This window comes from Heloderma suspectum, chromosome 2 (genome assembly GCF_057233095.1).
Source record: "Heloderma suspectum isolate Gila_16-S chromosome 2, 16-S_ref, whole genome shotgun sequence".
NCBI classification, from domain to species: domain Eukaryota; kingdom Metazoa; phylum Chordata; class Lepidosauria; order Squamata; family Helodermatidae; genus Heloderma; species Heloderma suspectum.
In genome coordinates, this window is record NC_139459.1 from 63,605,395 (window position 1) to 63,616,386 (window position 10,992).

At 40.7% G+C, this 10,992-nt stretch overlaps 1 protein-coding gene across 1 annotated transcript in view; it reads right to left on the reverse strand.

The window, feature by feature from the left end:
* The window catches only part of LIX1 (limb and CNS expressed 1), a 58,103-nt gene extending 48,078 nt beyond the window's left edge, over window positions 1–10,025 (reverse strand). The window contains exon 1 of the mRNA XM_084833786.1: window positions 9,694–10,025. Within this exon, the coding sequence (XP_084689912.1) occupies window positions 9,694–9,802 (109 nt within the window). The 5' untranslated portion in view covers window positions 9,803–10,025. The remainder of the gene's footprint in view (window positions 1–9,693) is intronic.
* Between the last annotated feature and the right edge of the window lie 967 nt (window positions 10,026–10,992).

Below are 10,992 nucleotides of genomic sequence, written 5' to 3' on the forward strand. Positions count from 1 at the left end.
CTTTTTATTTCAAGTTTTTTTTTAAAAAAAGCTTGGCTTTGGGGTATTGGCTGTTCCTAAGGAAAATGGAAAAATAGTCTCATCATGTTTAAACTGGCAATATACAGGCTACACAGCACCCAGAGAACCAGCAAGACCTGTTATTTGAGTAGGGAATTGCTAGGATTGACAGAGGCATGTCAGAGCAGAAGTTTTGCAACTTTACCAGCAGTGGAACAGAGCCATAATCCTGAGAATTTTTCATTGTCACAAATGAGTCGTTTATAAAAGAACACACACGGTAAGTATTTCCTGCTTAGTCCATTTTAAACTTTAAAAGGGTTTTCAGAAGAAAGGTTGTTTTAACTAACTTGTCAGACTATTATTAAATAATCATTTGGCTGTAGGGGAAAGATATAAGTCTTTGGAGTTTAATACATTTCATATTTGATTTTTCTTTTTCATTTTTGAAAGGAAGATTCTTTCATGCAAGGCTACTAAAATTGTCTTCCATTTCCTCAATCAATCTGTGGCACATAATCAGTAAAACCATATCATTTAAACAAATACCATTACTTATAAGTGCACCTTCTTGCAGCTGCCTCCCATTAGGGTCTATAATTTAACACACACCTCACACTGAAGCTGTAAAAGTAGGGCTCAGTTTGAAACAGCTAGATAGTTTAAATGTGAAGAAAGAGAAAACCAATTCCAATAGTTACATTATATAGGTACAGAAGAAAAAAATATTGTCATGTTGCTTTTTATAAACCGAATTTGTGTGTATACATACATACATACATATGGGTAGTATTCAGTGTTAGTCCTATGTAGAGAGTAAATCCATTGAAATGACAGAGACTTCATTCCAATGAGTCTACTCTGCTTAGGACTAACATTGGATACTACCCTATGAGCTTTTCTACACGAGCCTGTTAATCTGCTATATCTACTTTCTATTTTGACGCAGAACTGAGATCTGAGCATGACATGAGGAGTGTTTTCTTTACTGGTTTTCTCCTAAATACCTTGTAGGTGGCACTGTGGTATAGCAGATAGTACAAATACATAAGAGGAAATGGCGGTTTCTTTTCCTTTCACAATTAAATGCTGCATTTTCCCTGCTCTAAAAAGACCCTCTGAAAGTGCTGGTTAGACACAGAAGCAAAACTGGAAGGTCACAACATAATCTAAAGAACCCGCAAACAATGGTGAGTTTGCTAAGCACACAATAAATACCTCATGTAGAAAAGCCCAGTATCTACAACTCCCTGTTACAAATATAAGGTGGGTTAATCATGCTACTGATATGCAGGGTCAGCTCCAAGTCTGAGGGAGGCCTGGGCAAAATGCCCTCTGGTAGTCCTTCTCCTCCTCCTACAGGAAGGACAGGGAAGGGCGTACCAAGGAAGGGGTTGCCCTGTATGTCAAAGAGGGCATTGTGTCGAGTGGACTAGAACACCTAAAAGGGGTAGGGTCTTCCACAGAAGCACTGTGGGTGACAATACCAGGCTCCAAAACTAATTTAGTGCTAGGAACATGCTATCGTCCCCCAGGCCAGAATGGTCAGAGTGACCTTGAGATGGAAAACGAAATCAGGGAGGGCTCCAAACAAGGAAGTGTAATAATGGGCAACTTCAGTTACCCCCACATTGATTGGATAAATGCATGTTCCAGTCATGACAAAGAGGCTAAATTTCTCGATACACTAAGTGATTGCACCTGAGAACAGTTGGTCATGGAACCAACCAGAGGGGAGGTGGCCTTGCATTTAATCCTAATACCAGTACCTAGTATGAGATGTCAATGTTGTTGAACCAATTGGAAACAGTGACCACAGTGCTATCAGATTTAATATATATTTAAGTGGAAAACTGCTCTGGAGGTCCAACACAGTCACATTTGACTTCAAATGAACAAACTTCTCTAAAATGAGAGAACTGGTAAAAAGGAAGTTAAAAGGAGTCCGGAGGATTAAATCCCTTCAACATTCTTGGAGATTACTCAAAACCACAATAATAGAACCCTAGCAAAAATGTATACCACAGATTAGGAAAGATAGCACCAAGTCCAAGAAGTTGCCGGCATGGTTAACGAGCAGTGTTAAGGGAGCTATTAGAGAAAAGAGAGCTTCCTTCAGAAAATGGAAGTCTTGCCCAAGTGGAGAAAACCAAAGGGAGCACAAACTTTCACAAAGACGATGCAAGCAAACAATAAGAGGTACAAAAAAAAAAAGCATTTTGAAGAGCATATCGCTAACAAGATCAAGGCCAATAATAAAGAATTCTTTAAATATATCAGAAGCAGAAAACCAGCTAGGGATGCAGTTGGACCATTGGATGACAATGAAGTTAAAGGAGTACTGAAGGAGGACAAGGAGACTGCAGAGAAGCTGAATGAATTCTTTTCATCAGTCTTCACTGCAGAAGATATAGGACAGATACCAGTGCCTGAATTGATGTTTTCAGGAAGGGAGTCTGAGCAACTGAGGCAAATAGTGGTGACAAAAGATGAAGTTCTCAACCTTATTGATAAATTAAAAGCAAATAAATCACCAGGCCCAGATGGTATCCATCCTAGAGTTCTCAAAGAACTGAATTATGAAATTGCTGATCTTCTAGCCAAAATATGCAACATGTCCCTAAGATCAGCCTCTACCAGAGGACTGGAAGATGGCCAATGTAACACCATTTTTTTTAAAAGGATCCAGGGAGGGTCTGGGAAATTACAGGCTGGTTAGCTTAATGTCTGTTCTGGGCAAATTGGTTGAAGGCATTATTAAAATTACAATTAGTAACATTTGCCCTTATACAAATCTATGGTGCAACCACACCTAGACTACTGTGTACAGTTCTGGTCACCACACCTAAAAAAATATTGTAGAGCTGGGAAAAGTGGAGAAAATGGCAACTAAAATGATCAAGGGGCTGGAGCATCTCTTGTATGAGAGAAGGTACAACAGCTGGAATTGTTTAGCTTGGAAAAAAGGAGGGTAAGGGGAGACATGATAGAGGTCTACAGAATTATGCATGGCGTGTAGAATGTGGATAGGGAGTCATTTTTCTCCCTCTCTCAAAATACCCAAACCCGGGGTCATCCTATGAAGCTAATTGGTGGGAGATTCAGGACAGATAAAGGGAAGTATTTCACCAGCAAATAGTTAAACTATGCAATTTGCTACCACAGGAATTAGTGATGACCACCAATTTGGATGGCTTTAAAAGGGGGTTAGACAAATTCCTGGAAGAAAAGGCTATCAATGGCTACTAGTCTTGATGTCTATGTGCTACCTCTAATGTGCTACAGTGATGGCTATGTGCTACCTCTAATGTAGCACAGATGGCTATGTGCTACAGTGAGCCTCTGTATACCAGTTGCTGGGGAACATGGGTGGGAGGGTGTTGTTGCGCTTGTGTCCTGCTTGCCGGTTCCTGGTTGACAGCTGGTATGAACGGAATGCTATGTAAACAGAATGCTGGGCTAGATGGACCCTTTGTCTGATCCAGCATGGCTCTTCTTATGTTCTTACGGGGGCCTTGGGTGGCAGTTGCAGGCCACAGCAAGCAGCTGCAGCAGCCCCCTGAGCTGTGCCAGGTGGCTGGGTCTAGCCACCATTTTGATTTCCCACATACGCCTGAGAGTCTTCCCTCATGTGACTGCAGTTGCATGAGGGGAGAATGTTTGGAGGGTGTTTATTTTTACCTTCCTTGCTGAAGCTGGAAATGATACTCTGGCTCCCAAAATCAGAAACTCAAACACCTTCCCCTGCCTGATGGCATCTGCCTGTAATTGATTAACACCACTGCATGACATGGAGGAATAGCCTCACCCAGCCTGGTGCCATCCAGATCTTCTGGACTACAACTCCCAGCATTCCTGAACACTGGCCATGCTAGCTGGGGCTGATGGGGGTTGAAGTCCAACACATCTGCAGGGCACCAGGCTGGGGGGAGGCTGATTTTGAGCGTGGCCCATCAGGGCCAAACAGATGAGACAATGGTGGATCCATGCATGGGAATTCGGTATGCTGCTGAATGGCTATGAAGTGGTGGTGGTGCTGGCAGTGGTGGGAACATTTCAAAGTGCATTAGGGATAGGTGGGGTGTCAACCCCTTTCTCTGCTTTTCCATCCCAAAGTACTTCTTGAATAGTTTTCTTTCTCTCAGCAGGAGTTACTACCGTCTTGTAACATCACCATGAAAAAAAGGCTTATGAGAAAACAGGGGAAGTATCCAGCACCTCTCCTCCTGCCCACCAAAACATGCTTTAAACCTCCCCACTCACCCCTTTATAGCAAGCAATATAGACTCAGTACTGACACAGGGGTCTGCTGCTCTCGCATATACTCTGGTCCTTGAAGGCAAAGGAACGCATGTGTAGCAGCACTGTACAGTCTTCCTGAACTTAGAGCAGCCTTTTCCAACCTGGTGCCTTCCGGATGTGTTGGACTACAACTCCTAGAATCCCCCAGCCAGCATAGGGGGGATTCTGGGAATTGTAGTCCAACATATCCAGAGCACACCAGCACAGGGAAAACTGACTGAGAGAATGGTACAGTTCATTCTCTAAGTGCTAGCGGAATGAGGATGTCAAGATTATGGCTGGGAACAACTTCAACTGTTGTTTGGGGCTGCTGACCTACAAATGCAGTCAATGGAGGCTCAAGCTCTTCTCACTGACCATGTTCAGGCTATGGTATCTCAGTTTAATAAGCCAAGATATGAGTAGGCCTTTTGTCCATGGATACAGCTTCTCTGCTCCTCCCTCTATGCAAGCCGGCAAACAAACCAGGAAGACTTCATTTGACTATAGGTTTCCCATTTCATCCAAACAGGGAAACAATGATTAACAGTTTCAGAACAAGCCAGGATATTAAACCATGGTTTGAAGTTGGCTAAATATACTGTCTCATTCCAAAGCTGTAGTTTCCCAGTTTGGGCAAAACAGGAAACTATTCTTATCTGAAGACTTCTGGGTTGGTTTCAAGACTTGAGTAAAGGCAGAAGCAAAGAAGCTGTATGTGCACCCAAAAGGCCTGTTCATTATTAAACCGATGTATAAGATCACCTGAACCCTCCAACTGCCTTGGAACTGATTGCTGATTAATCCAGTTCTGCTCCTGCTTTCCTGGCTTCTCCTCACTGGAGAACTATGCCTCCAGACTCAAGCATATCTGGTCTTGCAGGCTCTCTACTGCTTTCTGCTGATGCAGCTAGGAGTGATTTATTCCTGCTTAATCCTTTGTGTAGCTGTTGAGCATCAGAGTGTTTTTCCACTTCTCTGGGATGTTTCCTGGTTTTGGTTTTGTGAGGATCATGTTATTTCAAATGGAGATATTGGTCTTCTGCCCCTGAAGGCGTTTGGCCAAAGACAAGTTCAAAAGCAGAGCTGGGACTTCTGGACAAGATGTTTCATATGTCTCAAAAATTGGCCCAGGATGAGTCTCATTTGCCAATTTCAAGTGTGGATCTGATCCCAGGGTGATTAATAGAAATAATCAGAATGCAGAATGATGGAGGTGGTGGGGCGGGAGAAGTGAAACTATGCTTTGTTTAGAAAAAACATCCACAGGGATTGTGGTCAGCAAACTGCCATTGGATTAGGCCACTGGGATTTCTTTGTACGGATTATGTAAAGAGCAGAGCTTGAATGATTCTAAGGTAAGATTCTTTTTCAATATGCCAAAAGCCAAACAGCCCCAGAATTGGAATAGCCACTGAGTAGAGGGTTCAGAAATCTGTAAATTTCTAACCTGCTTTTAATTCAGTAACCTCTGGCTGACCTTGAAACAACCAGAGTCAGACCTAGTACATAAACATGAAGAGGCTGACATGCTGAAGGAGCGCTCTGTTTATATGGCTCCCTCCCTCCCTATGACAAATTGATCTGGTCTGTTGCAGGTACAGTCCCTCAAAGGACCCTCGGAATGATGCTCAGGACTGCCCCAGGGACTGTTTCCTCACTTCTTTTAGGAGCAGGTTAGTGTTCCACTCTTGTCCCCCCTCCGCCCCAGTCAGATCTGATTTTGTGACATTAAAAATATACTGTCACAAATACCAGCCCATGTTAGCAATCCCCTTTCTTAAAATCAGGAAACTCCTTTAAATCCATTTTATGATGCAGTTTTTTCCTGATACATCCAGTGCAATTGGCTCTGATCAAATAATTAAGAAAAATGCATAGATTCTTGAGGGCTGATCAAGCAGCACTTCAACAACTAAGTGCTTTGGGAGTCTGCAAAATTGATCTTTTCATTTTAAATTGTCTGTGGATGAACTAGGTCGTTGGAGAAATCCGCAATGGATTCAAATGAGTTTGGGTTTCTATTAATCTGACCTGTGGGTTCCACAGTGGACCACCTTTTTCTGAGTCATGAGGACTTGTGGATTGTTTTTTTTTTAAACTTTTTTGGGGGGGGATTTGTGCAAATTCACACTTGTGCTAATGCACACTTGTGGAAGTGGAACAAAATTATTGTACATCTCTAGCTCCCCCCCCCCCCGCCATTCCAGTCAATAAGTGGATGATGGAAAGAAAGATATACCTGCCAATCTGCTAAACACAGACTGAACAGATTTCAGAAAATCTGTACATGCCCAGGATGAACAACTTGTATTTGAAAGTACCTTTTAAAGGTGCTATGAGAAATACTGCAGTATTGAACAAAGCTTGGCTGCAAAGTGCTTGGTGGTCAAATCATGTCATTGCTGGTCTTATCTTTCTTTCAGATAGGTACAACAATATGTCCTTCTTATAAAGTAGAATTATATACACACTGACATGGGAGTAAGTCCCATTGAACTCAGTAGGGCGTATTTCTGAGTAGACAGAATTGTGGGGTTTCACTGTATAGGTACAGCACAATTCTACTCTGACATTAATCCCATTGTTTTCAGTCTCTGGTTTGGTATTCTGTTTGTTGAAAAGGATCTCTCTCTCTTGAATACTGAGATATTGGGATGAAATTTGGTAAGTACGTTCAGGACATAATTCTGCATTTTAAGTTCAACTACTAGCTTGAGCCCTGCTTACTTTTTCAAAGGGGGATGGAAAATGCCAAATATGTTGCAATGTGATATCTACCTTGAAAGTTGCATCCAATGTTGTGCTTGTGGAAAAAGTACAAGAGATGGAGTTGCTCCTCTGTGCTTGGGCAACCACTAGCAGAACAGCTTATACAACTAGTGCAGGAACTGCCAAGGCCAATGAAGTCGTAATGAGTTGTGCAACAGCTTGTGGGATGGCTTGTGCAAGTGGAATCAAGGTATTGGATTTGACACTTGCAAAAGGATGAAAAAAGGCTTTCCGCAAGTGGTAGAAGCTTTGTGCTAGCGGAAAGACACTACTGCCTACAACCCTAAGTACTGAGATACTTGAATGAAAATTGGTGTGTGTGCTCAGGACACAATTCTACATTTCAAGTTCAAAGCCAAGCTTGACCCCACAGTCATTTCCAGGGGGGGCAGAACAGATGTAAAATATAGTGTAATGTGAAATATCTCCCTTGATCATTAAGGTATCACAATGAAACTCTCTCTCTCTCTCTCTCTCTCTCTCTCTGAGTGTGTGTGTGTGTGTGTGAGAGAGAGAGTTTTAACATAATTCCCCATTTGAAGTTTGAATACCAATTGGAGTGACTCCAGAAAAACTGGGTTGGGGGAGCAAAGAGGTGGCAAAGATCATAATTAGAGTAGCCAGAGTTTAATCCATGCTATGTAAGACTGCAATATATTGTGGGGTAGTGGGAAATAGAATTGAGGAACACCCTAACCCCTTCACGACCCCCTGGAGTCATCCCTGCAATTTGACCCCCATGTTAATTTTTAAGTGGTAGGGGAGGAGAGATGTAGACTGTATTGGAATATAATACTGGAAGCAAGATCTCACAAATACTGTGATTAGTGTTTAATTCTCTTCTCCATTAAGAGGAACTGATAGCAGTCAGCATAAAACAGTATAATGTCCAGAACAAGAGTGCTATATTCTTCTCAGAAGAACTGTTTTTAGTGGCTGAGCCCACTGTGATAAGATTCCATTGAAAATGATATTCTAACCCTGTTATGCTTGACATGTGCTTTTCTGCTTTGTTATAGCCATTCTTTCAGGTCTGTGGGTGGTCACAATAACTTTGTCTGAGAGGCCAGTACATACACTTTCAATCAAAACCTTGTCAGATGATCTTTAGGAATCTGCCACAATGGAAGGAAAAAAACCTTTCCTACCTTTTCTAGATCAAATTCTTTCTGCTTATGAGATGCATCTGCTCTCACAAGGTTTCAGAATAAAAAAGTCCAGCTTAATGTGAGTCTGTCTGTAATACCAGCATAGAGTTTTTCTTCTGGGTGGCCTAGGAAGATCTGTTTGTGTTTGTTTATCTGTCTAACTCTTGATTTCTGTCAACCTTCTTTTGGAATAACCAATACATAACTTTGCTCTCTCACCAGCTGCTTATTTTAAAGTCATTCATTTCATACTCATTTAGAAAGAATGCATAAGGCTGAAGTTACTAACTCTTAACATAGCTACTGATAAAGGAATTAAACAGATACTTTAAAAAAGTGTTCTATATTACATTCTGTGGCGTTATGTAGGATACACAATTAACTTTCTTTATGAAATGTTACCAAACAGAAGGACTATAGCATTTTTTGTACAATGCAACTGTACAGGCTAAAAATGTAACAGAGATTCTATAATTTATCAAAAGGCAATGAGCTGAACAAAAATACTGGTGCTGGAGAGGTTGAGACAACATTCTTAAGTGAATCTATTCATCATGAGAAATTTTATGAAACATTGATATTGGTTTTCTGCACAAACTTCAGGAAATTTACTCTACTAACTACAGAATCAAGTGATTAGGGGTTAGATTCTGATGCTTTCTCTTATATAAAGTAGCATCTTGCAGAAATTTTGAGTAAAGATATCACAATTGGAGCAATAAATGACACTTCAGTGGCATTATCCCCCAAACCAAGGAAGCTCAGTTTTAATAGTAAAGAACTTGAGTATAACAGTTTTAGACACCAGTAGACAGATTCTGGGTGCTAGTTATAGGAAACCTTTAGTACAAGCATTGATGAGCAAATACAGGTTTGCTACTTATCAACACAGTTGTTTTTAGATGCAGCACAAAGAGACAATAAGCCCTATGCAGGTGTGTGTGTGTGTGTGTGTGTGTGTGAGAGAGAGAGAGAGAGAGAGACTTGGAACCAGAAAAACTCAAGTACTATTTATTTGTAGGGATAACATGAGCCGTGATTAAAGAACAATGTATGTAAATCTTAGCATAAAAGTAAAATTGTAAGTGGTAGACAATCTAAATTTTTGCTGTAATTTTGTAATGAAGCATATCAAACACTACTAGAGACAGAAATGAGTGTGGCAGATATAATATAGAGAGCTTCAGCTATTGGGTGGTATAGAAATGAAATAAAAATAAATAAATAATATATTCTGTGATTGCCAGTATATTAAACAATTCATCAGAAGACAAAAAGCTGAGTTCTAACAACTTTATAAGGAAAGAGGATAGAATACTATTAAATAAAATATGATCTCAAATACCAGAGAGAGAGAGAGAGATGTAAACAAGTACTGAAATTTGTAAAGCAGAATCCGAGTATTTGATGGACAGTCCTCTAAAATGTTACAGGTTTCCATTTGACACAAATGCAAGCAATGTCTTAGAAGTCCAGAAACTTTGGTACTTACAGTCTTTAAATGCAAGCGTAGGGTCTCTGTGAGGCAGAACTTGGGAAATTATATGTTGTAGAGATCCCAAGGTCCTGTCCATCTTGGTCTGCCTTTTTCCAGAATGCATCCACAAAGTGTCCACATGCCTGAATTCGCCCAGTCCTGTCCTGAATTTATGCAGTTCATTGATGAACTGGATTACCAAAGAATCCCTTTCAGCATCTGCCAATCAGACATTGCCCAGATTCAAAAGACCCTTCAGGGGGTCCTCCTCCCCTGGCTCGCTTATCTTTGTTGGAGGCTGAGCTAATTAGCTGGGGAGGCAGGCTGACAGGCTCCTTCCTATTGCTTTCTTCTGTTAAACACACCCACCTACTGGCTAGCTGGGGAAGCTAATCATGTGAAAGACATTCCTCTTTTCATCCCTGACATTGACTGAAGTTGCTGAAGCAGACACAGTTTGGGTTTCTGCTGACTTAATAAGAATCCACCCACACAAGGTTTTTTAAAAAAATTCTAGGGATGTTTTTGGGGAGTGGGGATTAATATAAGACTTGACAAGTCATATCGGCTTTAAAAATGCAGATGGGTTTGTTTAGAAGTAACTGCAAAGGTGTCATTTTAAAATAAAAATGGCACACATGGAACTTAAAGCACTTCCTTGCTCTGTGACGTTGATGGCTGTTTTGTGGTATTGTAAGCACACTTACAGCACAATCTTATAATGTCTACTCAGGAGCAAGTCCTATACATTCAGTGGGGGCTTAGGACCAGATAAGTGAGTCTAGGATTGCATTTTAATAGGATTGGCCAGCATGTTTGTTTTCCTTTGACTTCATGCTCTGTTCAAGCACTTTCTTGAGCTTTCTGCATCTATAGGATTAGGTGTTTGCCTTGGAATTTCATCGTAAAATGATCACAACAGTATTATGGAGAAACTGAAAAACATAGTTATGAGTAGATTGAGTCTGAAAATTTTGAACAAATGTTGAAAAAAAATCATTTCCATGGATGACCATTTGAATTTTGATTTCACCAGCTTGCAGGGTTTTTGTGAATTATTTGTTTCATTCTAAAGCTGAAATCCCAGGCATACTTAACTCCCAGAAGTCCCACTGAAGTTAGTGGGACTTCTGTGTAAACACGTATAAGATTAGGCTGCACACAGGTGACTAAAATACTACTTAAACAAAAACATGTGGCTGCCCTCCACTAAATTCAGCTGAACATTTAGTTGCCATTTTAATTGCTTCCTAATATGTTTTGAATTATTATTTATATTTTATATATTATACAGCACCCGTCAATGTATAGGGA